General features: G+C 36.5%; 1 protein-coding gene across 2 annotated transcripts in view; it reads right to left on the bottom strand.

Annotated features, from left to right (window-relative positions):
• The window catches only part of trrap (transformation/transcription domain-associated protein), a 185,343-nt gene that overhangs the window by 126,853 nt on the left and 35,395 nt on the right, over positions 1–23,095 (bottom strand). For both annotated transcript variants that reach the window (XM_056469966.1, XM_056469967.1), the window contains exons 22-31: positions 20,482–20,633; positions 17,495–17,694; positions 16,488–16,705; positions 16,196–16,393; positions 15,022–15,282; positions 12,033–12,194; positions 11,843–11,939; positions 7,683–7,804; positions 7,119–7,289; positions 4,573–4,641 (exon numbers count right to left, since the gene is read on the bottom strand). In XM_056469966.1, the coding sequence (XP_056325941.1) occupies positions 4,573–4,641; positions 7,119–7,289; positions 7,683–7,804; positions 11,843–11,939; positions 12,033–12,194; positions 15,022–15,282; positions 16,196–16,393; positions 16,488–16,705; positions 17,495–17,694; positions 20,482–20,633 (1,650 nt within the window). The remainder of the gene's footprint in view (positions 1–4,572; positions 4,642–7,118; positions 7,290–7,682; positions 7,805–11,842; positions 11,940–12,032; positions 12,195–15,021; positions 15,283–16,195; positions 16,394–16,487; positions 16,706–17,494; positions 17,695–20,481; positions 20,634–23,095) is intronic.

Here is a 23,095-nt window from a genome sequence, read left to right as displayed (position 1 = left end):
AGAGCTTGTTCCGTTTTTGTATTTGGACTTCCAAAGGACTTGACATGAAGAGAGTGAAGATGAAGAGATAAACACTTAATGTGTAAGCACATTAAGTGCCTACAACTTAATTTGAATTATATTCCAGCGAATTATTAAAAAAATATAGCTCTAACATTTGACAAAGGAGAACTTCCAGAATCTCTCTCAGTTCAGTGCTAGATTCGGTTAAAACTCCTCCAACCGACGAGCTGTGGATTGTGAGCCACAACCTGTAGGTTTTTTTAATTTGTTAAATTTGATCAATTACATGCACAGTTTTTAGTGTTAATGGTATGCTGTAGCTAGGACTTAAACAACGAAAAATGCTGTTTGGCACCGCTAATAATTTAGCTACAAATTCATATTTATCAGTCAGCGTGTGCAGTGCCTCTCTATGTGGCCGATTTTAGTGTCTCTCTATGTAGCTGCTTTCCCTGCGTTCTACATCTTAAGTAACAAACTCGCAAAAGATGTGAACGTTTCATACAAATTACACATGCTTATTCTGAATATATGAGAAAGACACTTGTCAGATTTTATTTAGAGCAGACATGATATTCACCTGTGTGCTCTACATTTTTTCTGTCCGATTTAGGCAGCTAACAGCTACTCTGACTGTTTACACAGCGCAAAAGCGCGTGTTTGTAGGGGCGTGATGTGGTGACTTGGAGCCGATCCGCGAATCACAGCACATTATGTTGGCTGACCAATCAGAGCCTCTTGATGGTGGGCCTTTCAGGGGAACTAGGAAATATGTCAGTCCTTTTCATGTTAGCTGAGTAGCTGTATATAATCAAAGTAAGATATATGAAAAAATTACGTGATTTTCTACAAGTGAAGCATGAGCACACATTGCTCTGCATCTTATAAACACAATCAAGCCTTAAAAATACAGTGTGGACCACCCTTAAACAAATATATGCCTAATAAATTATTCATGGTGTGTAGTTATTATAAAGTGTTACCTGGCACTTATTTAATAATATTTTATGAGCATGAATAGAGTATTGTATCTGATACCAGCACCAGTATTGGCGCCCCCCCTAAAAATTCCTTTAAATAGATTTTGAAGACATTATGTTCCCGAGATGTATACAAGAATTTTTATGCATTTTAACAGTACATTACACAGAAAAAGTTATTTGTTCAAAAGGAAATATTAGATAGATAGATAGATAGATAGATAGATAGATAGATAGATAGATAGATAGATAGATAGATAGATAGATAGATAGATAGATAGATAGATAGATAGATAGATAGATAGATAGATAGATAGATAGATAGATAGATAGATAGATAGATAGATAGATAGATACATACAGTAGTAAAATATAAACTTTTTTTTAGATGAAAACTGTAAAGAATGGCAAAGAGAACAATGAACAGTCTTCACAACCCTCGAGTGCATCTCCTCACTATATTTGGGACGCTGTGGAGATATTTTTACTCTGAAGAAACACTAAAAGACAAACACTGAAGAACAAACCCCCTATAGAAGGAGCACTCCGGCATCAGCTTATCAGAGTACACTCTCTCATGAAGAATAAACCGCTTCGCTCTCCCTGAACTGACCTTCTTTTTTCCCCGTGTATGACTAAACTAATCTTCTGAATGCCCCCACCCCTCCAACCCTGAACCCAGCTGACCTCACCTCATCGTCATGTATGGCTGGTCATTCTGTCATTGTTGTACGAATATTAAGGACTGCAGGAACAGAGGGCCAATTTGCATGTAATTATAATATATTTTAGAGAAAGGCAGGGCGTGAGCGAGACCGAAAGAATGGCAGCTCGTTTTGAAGCGTGAAAACAGCACGGCTTTTCCCCTCGCTCACCTTTTCTTACTCTACAAGGTTCTCTGTCCAACAAGATAACGAGGATGCAGAACTCAGATGCTCGTTACTTAGGCGGCTGGGGGGGTGGATGGCGCCTAATTAATCATTGATTGTAACATGGCCACTCTCAGAGTCTGAGTCCAGTCCGGAGAGCTCATCTCAGCTCTCCTTATTCACAGACGCCTTCCGTTCACAGATAAACAGAGAGTATGTTTACATGGACACCAATACTCCGATTTTAATACGATTAAGACAATACTCTACCATGTAAACAGCAATTTTTGATGATTTTATTCTGACTAAAGTCATAATCGAACAAAACAGAAATCTAATTAAGACATGTGGAGTATTCCTAATGTAGTCGCATTACTGAAGTGCAGTACAGACATGTAAACACCTTCATAAAAAAATATCTGTTTTGTAGTACTTTTTGCTACATTTTGCGAGAGGATGCACACATGACAGTTGTCAGGCGTTTGACGACAAACAAATGAGAACAGCTTTAGGCAAGAGAGCACATTTTTTTTGGTGAGAGCATGAAACCATGATGCTGAGAATTCTCCCACCAGAACTTACTGCGCACTCTCATGCAATACCTCTGAGTTTGTCGCGGAGGCTTGAATAAAAAAAGTCAGTGAATGAAATGGTGACCTGTTGCTTGAGAATTTGTATCTGTATCTTGTATCTGTTTGCATGCAAAGTGTGAGAAATTAACTGCAGTTGAATCTGTCGCAAAATTAAAAACCCAACGCCCAAAATCACATGATGCCCTGACGAACACTAACCATTGTCGAGCAAAACGCTGGAGGAAACTAGCGTTAAATGGTGATGTAATCAAGCTAACTGAATTATAAGCTATAACATGTAAAACAGGAACATGAAAGGAACATTCATAAAAGCAACGCATTTAAACACCTTATCCAGGGGTGCCCAATTTAGGTCCTGGAGGGTCAGTGTCCTGCAAAGTCGACCCCAATTAGACACACCTGGGCTAGCTAATCAAGCTTTTACTAGGCTTTCTAGAAACAGCAGGTGTGTTAAGGCAAGTTGGAGCTAAAATATGCAGGACACTGGCCCTTTAGGACAGAGTATGGACATCCCTGCCTTAATCATATTGTTGTCTTATTCAGATTAAGACAAATAATTAGATTACTGATGTCCATGTAAACTTACTCAATGAGTGCGTTTACATGCACAAAAAAGCTGAGAACTATCAAAAAATAAATAAATCAATCACACATCAATAAACCAACAAAAACTAGTTAATGCATTAACATGCTATAGGCATAATCTGCATGCGGCAATATCTAACTGTGAAGATCTTTTATTTATGACCTTAATTTATGACCTTACTGTGATAAAGGAAACTGGTTAATGCATCTAAATGACTGTGTGCACTTATTGCTGGGTGATAAAATCTGTTTCGTATTTATTCACCAAAAACCATTGTCAATATCGATAAAAAAAAATGTATCCTGTATGAAGTGCTATAGTTTTATTAAAATGTGGCTGCTGAGCGCGTGCCTTGGAAACAATGCCAATAAGCGTAGGGTGCAAGTTTGTCTTTTCTAATGGAGGCCCATGACTTTCACGACGCATCATATGGAAGCAACGCGCACATGTTGTGCAAGTGGTGCACACGTGCCCCCTGCACATTTTCCAGGCACACCTAGTTGAAAACATCTGAACTTTTCCAAATGCCACATGCGCACTGCAATCCATACAAGTAGAACTAACCAATCTGCTTCACACTTTCAATAGAATATACACATTTCAGTAATAATGGCAGACTAAATACCTCAGACAAACACAATTCACCCAAACACTGCAGTGCTTTTTACTTTTCTCCATAAACTTGTATCGAAGCTGCAGCAATGATTTGTTCATTTGTCATCCTCTGATAAAATGGTTGATGGTCACCTAGTTACAGAAAGACGGCAGGGGAGCACGAGCGCTAAGCACAATGAAAATAGTGAAGGAAACCATGCACTCGCACTTGTCACTTAAGGTCAGAATAACAACACACGCGAAAATGAGTGCGGTGGCTAGCAGCAGTGAGGAGATTGTAAATAAAAATGGATGTAAGGATGTCGCCAGAGTGGCTTTTTGGCTTCTTTTCTTGTGCATCCCAGCCACTAGCACCCATCTGAAACATTTTTTAGCATATTGTCAATGTAGTCATCCAACTTCACAATTTGTAATGTTGCAGTACGTAATTAAATAATGATGGCTGATTCCATAACTTGAAAGCTCAGATTTGATTATCATGATTTCTTTTGTTTACAGAGTTTGAGGTTTACTGTATCTTTATTCACACCTTAAAGTTTGCTTTGATTGTTCAGTATTTACACTTTACCATTGCATACACTTTGTAACATTTTATTTGAGGTTTATGAGTCTCTTTAACACCCATTTGCCTTAGTAATTTTGGTAAATTAAAAGAAAGTTGTTAAAAAAAAATCTTAATATACCTAAAATGATTGTTAAAAAAAATATTAAATAATTACTGATACCGAATTATATAAAACATGATATCATTATTTTTTCCCAATATCGCCCAGCCCTACGTGCATTGCCAGAATAATCAGGTTAAGAACATGTATGTAAATGCACAAAATGATGCTTCCATCATGCTTTGTGAAGTTTGACATATAATCTTTGATGACAACAAAGCCCCTATCAACAAGAGACATATCAAACAAGCTTATACTCACACTGCCATCACCCCGCTGGCCTCCTTTATGCGTGATCACCACCACCTCCATCCATTTACGCAGATGTTGCTGCAAGAACAGATGAATAATTGAGTCTGTGCCCTTTTGCTGCCCTTTGTCTTTGCATTAATGCTATTCTGCATTTCAGGGTCATTATAGTTAAAGGGACAGCTCACCTAAAAAATAATAGAAAAATTCTTAACAATGCTGGGGTGGGTGCATTTTCATTTTAGGTGAAATATCCTAACTAAATTAAAACCTTTTAACTGGAAGTAGTGCTGGTCAAAGATGAATTGCAATCACATCCAAAACAATTTTTTTTTAAATAAGATAAAACTATACAAAACAAAACTATTTTGTTGCATAGATATTTAAATTTATATGTAATTTGTATCATGTATAAATATATTTTATATCTAGATATAAATAAACATTCTCAAATATATGCATGTGTTTTTATATATATGCATAATAAATGTACACTGTACAAACACCTATATATTGCCAAAACAAACTTTTATTTTGGATGGGATTAATTGCGATTAATGTTTGTCCAGCACTAGCTGATAGAAAAAAAATATTTTTTTAATTATTAAGTTTAACAAAAATAAATTTGCATTCAAATAAGTTTCACACATATCAATGTGTGTGTGTGTGTGTGTGTGTGTGTGTGTGTGTGTGTGTGTGCGTGTGTGTGTGTGCGCGCATAAATATTATTCTAATGTCATTATGCCATAGATAGATAGATGAATAGATGGACAGACAGACAGACATACAACTACAATTTACTTTGAATTTTAATTAATTTACTTTAATACATTAAACGTGCACATTTAAAAATCTAAATATATAATTATAAAATATATACTTTATCTATAAAAACTGGCTTTGGCATTTGCTCATACAATAAAGAATTGTGCCAAGTAAAACTTGACCCATTCCTTCCATCCTAAGTATACAATTACACCATTACAATCCGAAGTTAAAAACTGTGTCCCAGGAAAACAGATTACATACAGGAACCAGAGAGTCAAATTCAATACCTTTTAAGACATTTATAAGACTCTTTCCATACATTTTAAGACCTAATAACCACTTTTCAACTTTTAACTTACAGGGGTGCATTTCCGAAAACCATCGTTAGCCAACTAAGGTCAAAGTTCCGTCGTTACAAATATAGTTTGTTGATTTGGCATTTCCCAAATCCGTCGTTCCAACGAACATTCGCAAACTGCGTCGCAAACTTCTATGCTTGCAACTACACCTCTAGAGCTGTAATTAGAAACATAGTTCCTGGCTGTGTTCTATTCACAGTTTTCCCCGCTATGCCCTATTCATTTACAACACTCTAACATTTAAACTTGGAATGATATTTTTTAAAAAGCCTTAAAGTCATCACCCTTAGGTGTAATTTGCTTTCAAAGTATTTTTCTAGTTCAGTTTTATCGACCTTCATGTTTAGAATTGCGCTCCCTTCATAGCGCACTTTGAAAACATCGATGTGATTTTGAACACAGCCATGGCTCATGATGAAAGCTATTGGTGACTTTTTATTTAAAAGCATAGGTTTCCTAACAAAATAATATTAAATTTAATTTCTTAATAAATAGCCTCATTATTCATTTATTTATATGATTTATATATGATATTAGAGTACGTGTTAGCGTTTGTAAGTAATTTTATGTTCTAGAATAGAATGTGAAATGTTCTTAATAATATTTGTAAAGGAAACAGGTCCCATATGTGCCGTTTAAATATATTTCAATACATATAGAAAACGAGTGCATGTTTTTACCAAAACAAATATAGTATTTTTTTTTATGTGTGTGCGCGTGTAAAACTATATAATTTGCACAAAAAAATGATGGGGTTCTTCTCTAAAGACGTTGCTACTCCACCCTGTTTAGAGCATCATTATGGGCGTTTTATGTTATAACTTGCATGGTTCAAACGATGGATCTGCAACAGAGAAACTATGGGTTTTGGGAAACACTTGTCACTACATCGTTCTTCTCCCAAACGATGCATCGTACCATGATAGTTCAGCTGCGAGTTACGTTGTTGTTTGGGAAAAGCGCCCCTGTATATTTACTAAATATTAATGTAAGAAATTTATCCAAAACTAAAACATTATTCATATAGTGAAAAAAAAATCTATTTAATCTAGCTAAGTCAGAAGGTTGGCACCAATAGAACTGCAGAAATAATGGTGTTGCCTTGGTAACTGCAGTAAACAAGGCAGCTTGATGCTAAATCTAGTAGGATTCCATTAACTACACAGCATCCTGATATTGGCAGATTTAATTCAAGCTAACTTTAGCCTACAACCATAACACACATAACACATTGCATATCAAAAATGATTTAAAATTTAATAGCTTGCAAAATAGCATTTGAGAATTTTTAATACTTTTTAAGGGCCTTAAATTTCTCTACATTGATTTATCAACTTTTAATACTTTTTAAGTCCCTGTGGACACCCTGGAAAATCATGTGGTAATAAGAGCTTGTTGTTATACACATTTAATCCAAACATTATGACTCACCATCATCTGGTCACAGAACTTGTCGTTGAAGGAGTTGGGAAAGAGGCGAGTGACAGAGGTCAGCCTGTTGACCACGTTGAGCGTCAGACTGCGATAGTCTCCGAGCATCATGAGCAGAGGCCGCATGTGTGTGTGGATCTGATCCACCTCGATCGTAGCTCCCTCTAGGAACTGACAACATGTACAGGAACGTGAATACAAACTGACCTCAATGATTACCTTCAGCCATTAAACAGCAGATGAGTGCTTAATAGAGACAGCTGCTTTTACATGCCCTACAACAGAGACTACACCATAATGGCATTTTAAAACCCTGTTTTCTCTACCATCCTGTCAACTCCGGGAAGCAGAAAAACTAAACCCAGCGCAAAAAAAAGAAAGGCCACGCCAGCCCTCCACAACGAGACGATGCATCACGGCCAAATTCATTTTCCTCTCAGCCTGTTTCACTCCATCCTGTATTGATTTTTTCGGGCAGGACTCATTAGAGGCAACAGGGCAAAGGAAGAGAGCGCAGAAGAGACTGAAGGGAAGGAGAGGAAATGAGAGAGAGAGAGGACTGACCTTTCCCATGCAGGCCTCTCCAGCCTCCTGGAGCTCACTGTTAGTGGAGTTGAGGGCCTTGAAGAGGGCAGCAATGATCTTCTCTCGGGACTGGGGAAGGTAGTTACAGGCAGCCAGGGCATCTGGACAAGCAAGTGTTAAACAGCAAAATCATGAAGACTGACCTTAAACGTGTAGTTTACCCAAAAATGTTACTCTATTTACTCACCCTCAAGTGGCTCCAAACCTTTTCAAAAAAGGCAATTTTTTTTGTTTAACACAAAGGAGGGTGTTCTGAAGAAAGCTGAAAACCTGTAACCACTGACTTCCTTAGTAGGAATAATATAAAATGCAAATATTATGGAAGTCAATGGTTTCAGGTTTTCAACATTATTAAAATATCTTCTTTTGTGTTTAAAAGATAAAAAGAAACACATAGGTTTGAATGGCGAACTATTGCTTTAATAGTCAATACACTTCATACTTCAATCAAGGTTATTATAGTTAATGAAAATGAATGAAAAATGAAAATTTTAAATAATTGTCGTTAACTGAAATAAAAATAAAAATGAGTTTTTAAAAAACTAGAACTGAAACTATATTGTGTAAATACAAAACTAACTGAAACTAACTAAAATTATAGCACAAACGTCCTTCGTTTTCGTCTTTGCAAATGTATTAAATACAGAAACCTACTGTAAGCCTTTTAGAAGTAAATCTGTTTACTTTGCGCTGTCAGGTGTTTGACCCGTACAGCACCTCAGAGTCTGTAATCCTGACGCCATTGGTCAGATCGAGCCGGTTCTCCTCCAGTCATCCTCGCTGTTACTCTTGCAACAAAAATAATGACTGGACATGACAGTAGCACGGTGACAGCATTAAATACAGAGACTTAAAATGAAAAATTTAACAGATTTGTGCCAAATACTGGATTTTATTTCTGTATTAGTGATCGTGAAGGAATCGTTCTTTTTAACCGGATCTTCTAAGTGAACTGGTTGAACTATTTAACCAAATCGAACAGAATCATTTGAAACAATTTGCATCACTAGTAAGCACTCTTATCTACAAACTACTTACTTTTAACATGCCTAATACCTCCTCTGACTCGAAATAAACCAATATATACTGAGTTATTCAGTTATTAGAACCGTACACTGAGAACGGTTTGAGAAGCTGTGAACCCATAATACTGCGCATGCGTGATTCAGCAGATTAGTGAACCAAACACAAACAGTACATGACAGCCTGCTGTGACTGAAAGAAACTTGACCAACTGCAGCGCGGGTAAACCTAGGGCTTAAATGAGAGGATTTGGTGAAAATCATATCACATTTCATAACAGAAAATCATAGTGGAGTTAAAATAAGTGAATCGTATTTTAGTTGGGTTGCAAACGTAATTGTAAGAAACCATTAAGATCATGGCGATGTTTTAACGGATTGAAATTATGATTGCTGACTACATATTTTTGGTATGTTGAGTCCTAACATGAGAGGATTGTCACAAAAGATCCGGTTCGCGTTAAAGATCTGAACTTCACTACTGTGTATCTAACCTCAGAAGCAGCCTTGCACACATATTGTACTTAAGGGAGCTATCTTGTGGGCTGTTGTATTTGAATTTGAGGATGGGTAGATGGTAGTGTTCATGTGTCCTCTTAATATACTTTTCAAATGATGTATCATTGGTTGAGTTTTTATTTACAATATTTATTCTGATGATTTTAAATCTTGCACCAAACAAATATCCTTATTTAGAGAAAAGATTAAAACTAATACTGAAACTAATAAAAACTAAACTAAAACCAAGCAATTTCAAAATACAGAAACGAATAAAAACTAGTAAATCTTACTTCTAAAAACGAATTAAAACAAACTGAATTTGAAAACAAAAAAGTCAAAACGAAATAAATCAATGATAAATTCTTTCCAAATAAAGATTTATAAAGCAGAAATAACAAAATATTGCAATGTTAGATTTTTCCAATATTGTGCAGCCCTAATCTGTATATGTTAATGTTAAATACTCAGAAAGCTAATGAGTTGTCCATGTACAAAAACAGTAACAAAAAAGTATACAAATAAAAATAAAATAAGAGGAACCATGATTATACTGCTTCATAGGGGTGTATTTACATTTGCAGCTCAGTTATCTTGGTTCGAAACTAGGGAATAAAAAGATTCCAGGAAAAAAAACAATACATTTAACTGCTTGTTTCACACTGCAATTTTTAAGACAGAACATAAGGGAAAAACAAAACGGTAACAATTAAATAGGCCAGCCTTAAACTTTGTGTGAATTGTAATGGCAAATTACTTTCTTCCTGTTCACAAGGAATACATTTTACATGAAGACTGAAATTGAATAAAGTCAGACAAAATTTGTCTTTTAATTGCTTTAAGTCTCCGGAGAATGATCAGTTTACACACAGACAGCCTCAGAGCAAAAGGATGCTAAGGATGGGCTCACAGGCGTTTTTAAAAACAATGTTAAAATGTTTTAGATAAGGATTTCTCTACAGCTCCTTAACTCTTAAAACAACCAGTGGATTACAAATGGCTGTAATAGCTCAATGATTATAATGCATTTGATCTTTAATTTAGCTAAACGTTAAACAATTTATAATATCAATATATAACTGTCAATCATCAATATATGATAATTAATATAAAAAATTTCCATCACAGAATTTTTACTTAAAAAAATGATTTACTCTTTTACTTTTTTTTTTACATTAAAACATAATTAAACGGGCCAATATGAGTTTATTTAATGCTTTGAAAGTTTAAATGCTTACGACACAGTAGCATTGGTCTTTTTTACAGTCACACTACAATATAATTAGGGCTGCACGGCTAATCGAAAAAAGATCGCAATCTTGATTCGAGCCTACACATGATCTTAATTCAGCTTTTCTACGACTCAGCCAATTATATTTTCAAGGTCAGGAGGGAATAAGCATAAAGGCGGATGCACAAGTCTTCTCATTGTTTTATATAGCCTACGTTCAGCAACATGGACACCTTCAAATGGCGTTAAAAGTGTCACATACTGTATTTATAAGGCATAATTCACCCAAAAATGTAATTTCTGTCTTAATGTAATGACGTATTTACGGCCGCGAAATAACACATGAGCTGATGCACTGTTTGTTTATTACCGAGAGGACATGCGCGTGCATACAAATAATGTCTACTTTAGTGAACAAAACCTGCAAAGGCTGTGAATAACAGGTAAAGTTGTAAACAACATTCAGTTTGTTGCACAGAGCAATCGTTTGAAAGCCTCAAGGGAAGTATGATTTGTACGTGTTTTTTTTTTCTCAATGTGATGGTAGCCATGACATGAACCACAGTCGGCAGTGAAAGTGAAATCAAAAGCATGCACGTAATTTAAACGATCATATCGCATTTTGGAGTTATGATTACAGCAAGCATTTGATATATGTTTTCTTTCATAGCGAACAAGTGTTGTGCATGAAATAAATGTTTACTGGGTCAGTATAATTACTCTAGCCTATATGATGTTGAATATAATGCAAAAGGGAATCTGATAATGACAAATGTCTCATTTTACCAGTGAGAAAAATGGTCTAATAATGTTACCAATGACAAATGACAATCATATATCCCAAACATAATAATTCAACTTCCGAATTATGAATAATTGTATTCTGATGTCATCACTTTACTGTGAATTAACACTTTCAGGTCTAAAAAAATTTAGCAATTTAACCAACAGTAGACCTTCACATAGGCCTAATACTATTATTGTTGTTTTACCATGTTTGAAAAAATAACAATAATAGTCTCATAAACTCATATTAACCTTCATTTTACATATTTTACATCTACAGAAAATCGTGATCTTGATTAAGCAAAAAAATCGTATTTCTCATTTCAGTCAATTGTTCAGCCCTAAATATAATGTAATGTAATGAAATATAATATCATTTAATTGACAGAAAAATTACAACCAAAATTTTATATCAAATAAATGCAGATTTAGTGAGTATAAGTGACGGCTTTCAAAAATATTGAACAAGATCAATTGGTGAATTGCTAAATTGCCTTTTAGAAAACAGTTGGTTAACGCAGAAAACAGCAGGGCAGCTCAGTAGGTTTTGTGACAGAGCCTAAACAGTTCCTCATATACATTAAATAAAAAGTAGCACATACTGAGAGCAGCAATGCGGAGCGGCACAAGGGAAGGCAGGCTTTTATAACAGGGCAGCTTCATCAGGGCAGCATCCTCAGCTTCACAGAGATTTAGTAACTGTGTCAAATCAGACATATTGCAGCTCAGGGAGAAAGTTCAAAGAGTATTGATAATTTTACATTAAAGAGTTTTAGAGAGTTCCAGACTAACCTCTGTGTAGAAGACTTTGTGCTCCATCACGTTGAGGTCCATGGTGAAGAGACGGGGCTGTAGGGTTGTGCAGAAGGTGTTGCCCTCCATCAGACCGATCTGAGCGTTGGCAGGCTGATGCCTCAACAAGTGCTTCTTTGGAGGAACCATGTCCTGCAGCACCTGGAGGTAATAAGGAGAGTTTAAATCGTTCTCCAATTACAGGAAGTAGGCGGACCATCTAATGCTCTTGACTTACAGGAATTACAACACAAACTGTGTATTATTCTAGAGCTATTTTTGCTATTCTTTTGAAAGAACAATACAGATTAGTCCCAGGTAACACTTCAAAATATTGGTCGTAGGCCTGTCACAATAATTAATATATCGTCTTGCACAATACATAGACATGACCGCACTCATTTTTGGTGATGCAATATATAATCGGCCATGCATAAAAACCAGTTTTAGCAACTTTTTAGTCTATCTCCTACCTCTCTATTTCTATTGGAGGTATCAGTGTCAGCATGGTAAAAAACACTTTAATATTTACAATAAATTACTATATCTCCATGTGGGTGCCTGACAACTGAAAATAGATCTAGTAGCAGAAATCGCAGCCCCTGTTGTTTTTTTACATGGCACTTTTTTTTGTAAATATTTATTATTTATTTGTTTACGATATACATTTCCACATTCTGATTCCAATGCTTATTAAATTGTTAAAATGACTAATTAAATGAAACATTCTTAAGAATAAAATATTGTGTGTTCTTTTGGAAGATTGAACTTGCATTATGATGCTATTATATTGTCATTCTGACATAAAAATGAGTGACATAAAAAGCTTATAAAACAACTAAATAATATAGTTTATATATTTATATATTTAGTTTATATATTTATATATATTGGTGCAGTATTTTGTACAACAAAAAATATATATAGTGAACGGGCTAATTGGTCCATTTGTTAATGTTAGTAATAAATACCTTATCTAACATGAATAAAATATTACTAACACATTTATTACGGTATTTATTCATCTTTGTTAACTTTAGTTAATGCTATAGTTAATGCTAATCATGGTAGTTCATATTAACTCATAGTGCAATTACTAATGTTAATAAGCACAGCTTTGGATTTTATTAATGCAATAATAAATGCTTTACATGATAATTCATACTTAGTTAATGTTATTAAATGCATTAACTAAAATTACTAAATAACTAACACAACTAAAGTGTTACCCTGTACCAGGGCTCAAACTCAGTGCAACATGTTGGAGGCCTTTCAACCACATGAAACCAGCTATGCCGGTGCCTTCAAATGAACTTTTTTGATAACTAGTTACAAGGCTTTCAAGATTTAAAATATATATATATAAGCAAGAATTTATATTCTGACAATCTAGTGATGGGCAAAGATTTTAAAAAGGCATTGTTTTGACATGATATATACAGTTGAAGTCAGAATTATTAGCCCCCCCCCTTTCGATTTTTTTTCTCTTTTTTAAAAATATTTCCCAAATAATCTTTAACAGGGCAAGGAAATTTTCACAGTATGTCTGATAATATTTTTCTTCTGGAGAACGTCTTATTTTAATTTTTTCAGCTAGAATAAAAGCAGTTATACATTTTTTATGAACCATTTTAAGGTCAAAATTATTAGCCTTTTTAAGCTATATATTTTTTCGATAGTCTGCAGAACAAACCATCATTATACAATAACTTGTCTAATTACCCTAACCTGACTAGTTAACATAATTAACATAAAGCCTTTAAATGTCACTTTAAGCTGTATAGAAGTGTCTTGAAAAATATCTTGTAAAATATTATTTACTGTCATCATGGCAAAGATAAAATAAATCAGTTATTAGAAATGACTATTATGATTAGAAATGTGTTGAAAAAAAATCTTCTCTCCGTTAAACAGAAATTGGGAAAAAATAAACAAGGGGGCTAATAATTCAGGGGGCTAATAATTCTGACTTTAACTGTATGTGTGTTTTTTATACATTTATTATGTATATGTGATACAAACACATACATAAAAACAAACCAATTGTGTAACATAGATATTTAAATGTGTACATAATTTGCAATATATACATTTATATTTTATATCTAAATATAAATCAATATATTCTCAAATATATGCATGCACGTGTGTATGTATATATACAAAATACACAGCGCACCTAGGTCTGCTCAATATTGGAAAAATCTAGCATTGCAATATATTTTTATCATGTGATATATGTTATGATATGAATTCGATATCACTATTTGGAAAAAATGTATAATGTTAGATTATTTGGGATGATTCTGCAGTGAGAGTGCATCTCCAAGAAATCTAAAAAACAATCTATAAAAACAATCAAAAAAAAGAAAATTAAAATAAAGTGTTTAATCATTTTCCAAGTATAACTGTATTTATGTACAGTAATTGAAAGATAAAAATAAAAATAATTCAATAAAATTAATCGTGGTTAAGGTCAAAAACAGTACAATTTCTTATACCTGAATGCTTTTACAATACTTAAACAATCACAGGCCTCAAAAACACATGCAAGTATAATTTATAATACAAACTCCACATTGCATATCCTGTGATGTGACTATTGCGAATGATCACATTGTGATATCAATGCTGAAACGATTTATTGTGCAGCCCTAGCACACACACATATCATGTCAAACAAAATTGTGATTAATCTTTTCCTTAAAACATTTGCTTTAAACATGGCTTAGGTCATTGTTTCAAGCATTATAATTCCTAAAAATTATTACTAAAATCAAATCCTTTTTTTTATTACAAATATTTACATTTTAAATTCTACTAATGTTATTTAAAAACAAATGTTTGTTGTAAATTGCTTCAAATTTTGCAAAAATATTTTTTTTTTTAAATCATGTCAGTTAACCAATTTCTACCTTTAGCAAAAACAACACAATAAAGTCAATTCTTTCTTTCTAAACACACGTTTTATCATGCCCACCGTACTCACTTCTTTATGAGGCTCCATGATGATGGTGACGCTCTTGCCTGTGACTTGAGCCAGAACCTGCAGTGAGTGCATGGCCTGCTTGCGGACAGTAGAATTGGGGGAGGTCACCTCTCGTACCAGATCATGGGTCACCAGGTGGAAAGATTTATCCTGTGCAGACAGAAGCTCCTCGGTCTTCTCCTCATCCTTAAGAGGAGTGGCACAGCGTATCAACAACTGCTCCAGTGTGGTCTTTGCCATGGCGACTGCACCATTAGACACCTGAGAAGGGGTTACAAAGGTAATCAAGAAATCAGGGAATTTTAATGCATTTAAAGCACCTGCCGTGCCTCAAAAGTTGGCATATTACAAATCACACAGAAGATTGGTGATGAACATGAACAGGAGCCTATAGAATGCAGTTACATGTGCCAAATATTCAAGAAATTGTGGCCCGTATGAGTTTTAGTCCCGTATTTGTTTCATATCAGTTATAAACAGCAAGTTTATCATCACAGATGGACTGTTTTTGTCCCGTTTTGAGTTTTTGTCCTGATTAAGTGCAAATGTAATACTGATTATACAACAGAACTTTAACTAAGCAAGCTGCTACAGTTTCTGCTCAGTTTTACCAATGAAAATATTATCTATGAAGTCATAACAGAAGAGTGTAATCAACATACTGCAGTCTCCTGAATAAATAATTAATGTAAAACATGTGAATTAATTAATGACACCATTCACCAATACATATTTTAAGTCAACTAGCTTCAGTTTCTTTTCTAGAAAACATTGAATTAAACCATGTATTATTTTCATCTAAATAAAAAAATGTAATAAAGTAGTAAGAATTAAAATAAAGCGACCGTTCGTGTATAATTCACCGTTTTGTCATTTCAAACCCATATAAATGTATTTTTTATGCAAAATACAAAAACTATTTGGAAAAACATTGGTAACTAAATAATAAATCCTATGTAAATTTCTAAAGCCATTTTTGTAAACGTCAACATGAAACTTTATGCATTTAACAGAATAAAGACTTAAAAAAAAAGTCTTTTGCAGCAATTTTTCAGCAACATGTTACATGCCATTCATTTATTGCAACATAGTGTGATTAATTAGATAAACTTGAATTGATTGACAGCCCTACCAAAAAGTCACTGATTTTAATGGCATTAAGAGCATCTTGTACTTCTCCTGTGAGGTCCATCATGACGAAGAGCAGAGCTTTGAGGAAGGTCAGCTGGTTCTGCAGCACCCAGATCAGAGGAAGTCTCTCCATCAGGAACTTGATAGACACAACTCCACCGAGCTTAGCATACCAGGCCTGCTCGTAGCAGCATGCGCACAGTCGCTCCACTATGTAGGAGAACAACGGCAGCTGGCAAGCCTGAAAAAAAAAAGACCACGTTTCATTTTTTTTTTAATTCTACATGTCCAATCTGTTTACTAAAGCAAAGACAAACATCAAAACAAAAGCTCACCCGTTCTTTGGAGCCCAGGATGATGCTGGCAACATCAAAGATGACAGCAAGGGCCACTTCTCCAATCTTGCAGAGCTCCTTCTCCTCGTAGGCCATGCAGATGGCGATGGCGTCGATCAGCACGAGCGGGTCCATGCCTTTGGAGCCGTTTTCCTCGCTGTGGAACATGCCAGTGCTGGGCTGGCTGCCTGACTGGTAACATGGCAGCAAGAAAGGGCCTGGGGCAGAAAATTGAATGTTAATAAACAAAGAAGGTGATGGTTCTATGTTCCTCTGTGTCCAGTTTCTTTGTGGGTGTTTTGTTTACACTGGAAATAGCTCATACTCGCTCTTTAAGAGGCAGGAATCGGTGGATGAGTAACAACTGTACAGTTTTTTCCAAATGCTTTCACACATTTTCAAAACTTAGTCACCTTTTTTCAAAACTCTACACACAATTCCCAAAACTGCACACACAAACTGTAAAACAACTCACATCTCTTTCAAAATCTAACACTGCGTTCGAAATGCCATAAACACATGTCAGAATAAAGCATTTGCATCAAATGGCAAACCCGTCTTTCATAATAGTAAATGCTTGGATATACCATGTAAATGTTCTAAATCTAAAGCTCTTTGCTCTTTCATAGGCTTATATCTACAGTTGAATACAATGTTCTACAGTGACAGTAATCTGCTGAGAGGGGGAACTGGTACACTGTAAACACCAATCACATGGAGAAACAGAAAATATTTATTAGGCCAAACATTACTGTTGTATACAGTAGCATACAACACAACCATAAATGTACTGTATGTATAAAGGTAAAAAAAACTATTTCGTATATCGTTTTGAATAAATGCGATTACAATTATGACCAAAATAATCGTGATTATGATTTTTCCCATAATCGAGCAACCCTAGCAGATGCTGAAGCCATATTTTGTGCAGCCCTTTGAGAAACCATGAAACTATACTAGTATGGCTCCAACATCAGAAATGTTGGCACATCGACAACACTACTCACCACACTGTTGAGCCACCGCTACCATGGTGTAATGGCGGATCAAGCTGGCTACAAAAGGCAGAGCGCTGGGCCTGAGATCCTTGATGACCGCAGACATGAACGCTCCTGTCAGGGCCTGCTCGAACGTCCTGCGAGCTGGGGTGTCCTGAGCTTTATACCGGTGGGAGATGATCACATTAGGGATCCACTTCTCTGTGAAGCTGTTGAAAAGCAGCAAAAGGATTTAGCTCATAATTCACATCGCATCCATGAACTCGCTCCATTACAAGCGCCTGAGGTTGAATAACCCAATCAAGCGATTTGATTTGATTACCGAGAATAAAAGGCTTTTTGTGTTTGGACAGCTGAGCCCCATGGGAGTCTGGCTTTGTGTCTGGCTGACATTTTGTCTCATGTTTGGTTATTTACCCCAGCTGATAGCAGCTCAGTGATGGAGTGAGTGTTTTATCCTTCCTCGAGCTTGCGTTCTAGAATGCCAAAGCCAGTAGCAGTGGTGATGGATCGCTCCATTTCATTATCGCTATTTAAAAGGCTTGGCTTAGAGAGAGGACTGAGCCAGAGAGAGTGGTCAGATCAATTCAAATTCATAACGCTGCCACTTGAATGGGACTCAATTATCCGGCCTGGCATTTGCGATATTAAGAGGGCATTCCGCCTTCTGAAAAAGGCCCTTTTCATGATGACCAGCGCAGTGTGCCACACTGAAAGAGGGAGAGAGGATGTCATGAATCAAGACATCTGACAGCTCGACTCCCATATAACTGGCACTTGGTTATTTCTGAAAGGGCCCATATGACTGGCTTTTGGGGTAAACAGATAAAGTACAGTCAATTAGCCTCAGCGTGGAGATCAATGAGTCTGTTATGTGACCCTCCTGCACAGCCAGTGGAAACGGCTCTGAGTAATTAGCCCTTTGAACACTGTAGACAGTGCCGACAAGGCTGGATGAGGCCCAGAGGAACTGCAAAAATAGCATAAAAAGGCATGATTCAGCCTCAGAGATGTAATGTATTTTTTATTTAATGCCATGTCAGCAATAAAGGGTATTTTCATGGCAAGAACATTTTAATAATAAATATACAAATTAAAAACAACAAACAAATTAATACATAAATTAAATAAGATTTTTACCAATCAGCACGCTCTATTGTGTATGAGGTGCAACTTCATTAATATGCGTGAGTTTCGAAGACTGTTTTTACCTGTTATGGTGTTCAGACGGCAGAAAGATGCCACGTTGTGTTGCCAACCATAATTAAAACAACCGGAAGAAGAGGAATTGTTTGGAGACATGGGTCATCAGTGTTGCATTTATAAATGTGCTGCAACGAAGGTTTTGTTTTCAATTTCCCGCTATGAGACTGGACTCACATGTGGATTACAGTGCTCTGCTAACACATGACAAAAATGCGTTTGTAAGGAACACTTTTTACCCAGGAGCTTTACTCATCAGGAAATGGTGAAATCCAGATTTGCCACTCGTCTCCTTTTAAAAGTGGCATGGCTCCAGTTTGCGTTGATTGTCCTGTCTTTACAGATTTGGTAAGTGTGTGATCAGTGTTCTTTGTTTACGTTTCTTCAGAGGCAAAGTTAGTTAGTATCGTCAGCAGTTCCCTTTCAGTTTTTAAAGACATACCTTAGTGAAAATTATTTAGTTATTTAGTTTACAGTTTGTTAATATCACTACAATATTATAGGCTGAAAAATCACCTTAATCAAACTATTACCATCATGTAGGATTTTTACCACATTTTGTGACATGATAGTCTATAAACACACAACTTTCTGATACTATTCTCTGTGCCCACCGACTGCATCCAAGTTACAGAGAAATGCAGAGTTTTTTTCTCACATTCGCCATGTGGTATCAAACATTCCATTAAAACAAGTCTTCCAGCAGTTCCTTGCATCCAATATCTTGTTTGGCACAGGGGGCATGCATGAAATGTTCCTGAACGAAAGTGAAAGTGCCAAACTGCAGCTAAAGTCAACAAATTAATAATTTGGCAAATAATTTGACTATTGATGTCCATGTAAACATAGTCACTGTCCTTCTCCTCTGGGTCTGTGTTTGTTTTGCCTCTGTAAAAATCAGCGCGTACTCGAACTGAAACTCCCCTTTTCATGCAAACCCTTCACTCTTTCACCACTCGACACTCCCACCTAAACAAAGCTCACACTTTCTTGACTTTTTTTTCAAACTATAGATTTTTTACTAAAATCGGCATACTCCACGTCTTAATTTGATTTCTGTTTAGTTCGATTATGACTTTAGTCGGATTAAGGTAATCAAAAATCACTATTTACATGACAGACTCTTAATCAGAGTATTGTCTTAATCGTATTAAAATCTTAATTATTAAAATATTAAATTATTGGTGTCCATGTAAATGTACTCAGAGATTCTTTCGTTTGCCTGCTCAGAAGTCTTGGACTTGAACCACTTCATAGATCATTTTTTGGGAACTTTGAAGCTTATATTTTAAATCAGGGGTGCCCAAACTCGGCCCTGGAGGGCCGGTGTCCTGCCGATTTTAGCTCCAACTTTCCCCAATCAGACACACCTGCATGGAGGTTTTTAGAAAGCCTAGTAAGAGCTTGATTAGCTAGCCCAGGTGTGTCTGATTGGGCATGGAACTAAACTGTGCAGGGCACCGGTCCACCGGGTTTGGGCATTACTGCTTTAAATAGAGAGGCAAAAAATCTCAGTTTTCGGAAAAAAATAAATAAAAATCCAGCCAATGAAAATCTTTTAGGTTTGAAACATCATCAGGCAAACGCATAATGGCAAAATTGGCAACTTTGGGTGAATTATACATTATAAATACAGAAAACTCTGACCAAATATTTTGATATATGAATATAACAATATTCAATTACAACCTTAACAGTTTTACAACAAACTTAAATAATGAGTCTTTGTTTAAAAAAAAAGATCATATATTCACACAGCTGCCAATGCAGGACAAGATCAGTGGATGTCTTACTTGGGATGGGCGAGGAGTTGGTAAAGAGAATGCTTGTTGTCCTCCAGGCTAGTCATTGCCACCAGGAAGCACTTGATCACCTCCCATGCCTGTCGCCTGTAATAAGGCTCAGTATTGGCACTCTTCAGGCAATCCAGCGCAGTCTCTATAGCCTACATAAATCAGAACAACAACGTTAACTGTCAGGGGTCCAAAGCACACATCAAATAATGTTAAACAGCTTAATGCCTCACATTAACCAACCCAAAATCTAGTTAAAGTGATAAAAATCTTATCGCAAAATTGCATATGATTGCATGCCTCACACATCATCTTTATTCAAGTTATGTTGCGCATTTGCTAATCTCCCTCGCTTGAGTGAAATTTTCTGTGATGACACTTAAAGACCCATCATACATTAAAACATTCTGCAGTGATTAGACGCCTCTTAAACCCTTAAATTATAAAGAGACAAGCTAAAGTGGCAAGACACGTCGAGGGAGAAGATGAGCTAATTAGTAAGATTCAAGGATAGAGAAGGCACAGTGCGCCACAGAAAGGCCTGTCTGAATGAATTACCACGGTCAACAGCATGACCACTGACAGCCACGCAGGTCATTTCAAAAGAGAAACCCCAAAACCCACTCTTAATACTTGTGTGCTCTTGGAAAAGGTGAAATAAATGGCACAGTGGCTGAGAAAAAAAGGGTCATGCCTGCCAGTATAGCACTGTTTTACAATTCCTGAGGGTCCTGAGCTGTTCTGCCTTGTTGAGACATTATTATAAATGTCACATAACCTTGTACACATGTTCTGCTCCCAAGAGGTCCCTCTGCACAAACTGTGTCATTTTTCACAAGCTCAAGGCCTCTACGATGGAGGCCTGGCCCTTAAAAGTGTGTATATTGGATATAAAAGCGTGCATTTTTCTTTAAAACTCTTTGGGAGTTCTCTCCCACACAATGCTAAACTGCTGATGATGTTCTTCAAGAGAAGAAGCCCAACAACACCTTGTGACTGTTTCGATATACAATGACCGGCCAGTTATTGGGTACACCTTACTAGTTCTGGGTTGAACCCCCTTTTGCCTTCAGAACTGCCTGAATCCTTTGTGGCATAGATTGAACAAGGTACTGGAAATATTCCTCAGAGATTTTGGTCCATATTGATATGAGAGCATCATGCTGTTGCAGCAGATTTGTAGGCTGCGCATCCATGATGTGAATCTCCCGTTCCCACAAATCCCAAAGGTGCTCTATTGGATTGAGTTATGGTGACTGTGGAGGCAATTTGAGAACAGTGAACTCGTTGTCATGTTCAAGAAACCAATCTGAGACGATCTGGGCTTTATGACATGGCGCGTTATCCTGCTGGAAGTAGCCATCTAAGGATGGGTACACTGTGGTCATAAAGGGATGGACATGGTCAGTAACAATACTCAGTTAGGTTGTGGCGTTGACACCATGCTAAATTGATACAAATGGGCCAAAAGTGTGCCAAGAAAATATCCCCCACACCATTACACCACTAGCACCAGCTTAAACCGTTGCTACAAGGTAGAATGCATCCATGTTTTCATGTTGTTGATGCCAAATGTCGCAGCAGAAATTGAGACTCATCAGACCAGGTAACATTTTTCCCAATCTTTTATTGTCCAATTTTGGTGAGCCTGTGCGAATTGTAGCATCAGTTTCCTGTTCTTAGCTGACAGGAGTGGCAGCCGGTGTGGTCTTCTGCTGCTGTAGCCCATCTGCCACGAGGTTGGACGTATTGTGGTTCAGAGATGCTCTGCTGAATACCTCGTAACGAGGGGTTATATGAATTACTGTGGCCAGACTGGTTCGAGCTGATAGAAAGGCAATTCTCCTTTGACATCAACAAGGAATTTTCACCCACAGAACTGCCGCTCACTGGACATTTTCTCGACCATTCTCTGTAAACTCTAGAGATGGTTGTGTATGAAAATCCCAGTAGATTAGCAGTTTCTGAAATACTTAGACAAGCCCGTCTGCCACCAACAAACATTCCACTTTCAAAGTCACTTAAATCACCTTTCTTCCCCATTGTGATGCTCTGTTTGAACTGCAGCAGTGAACATTCTGCTTTATACATTCTTTGGCTCAAATACAAAACTTTAATCATCGTCAAAGACAAGCAGACACTGACAAAGACAACAGCCTGTGCTGCACTGTTTATGAATAAGCTTAGGCAATCTTTAGCAGTGTTTCTAATGCAATAAACCAAATGTGTGTCAACAATATAAGAACAATCCATTTGAATGTCCACATGCGTAGTTCACTTGTGATTGACAAAAACGCATCTTAATACCAGGGGTGAACAGGGCTATTGTGTTTTTAGCTGCCTTTCCACTGTGTGATATAACACAGCACAGCATGGTTCAGCTTGCTTTGGTTCAGTTTTGCTCAGCTCAGTTTATTTTCAATCCGGGTCACCACATCTCACTGGATCCGCTGTTTGACTATTAAAGAGAGGTACGTCTGAACCTCTTCTATGGACCACGATGCTGCCATTTCAGTCATGTGAAACAACAACACAGCAGTGGCTGCTACTGACTATTTCAGTACAATAGGTTTGATGTCCAATGATGCTGTTAGTAATGATTCTCTCAGACCAA

The sequence above is a fragment of the Danio aesculapii genome, chromosome 12 (genome assembly GCF_903798145.1).
Source record: "Danio aesculapii chromosome 12, fDanAes4.1, whole genome shotgun sequence".
Lineage (NCBI taxonomy): Eukaryota > Metazoa > Chordata > Actinopteri > Cypriniformes > Danionidae > Danio > Danio aesculapii.
This window is presented reverse-complemented; position numbering and strand designations above follow the sequence as displayed.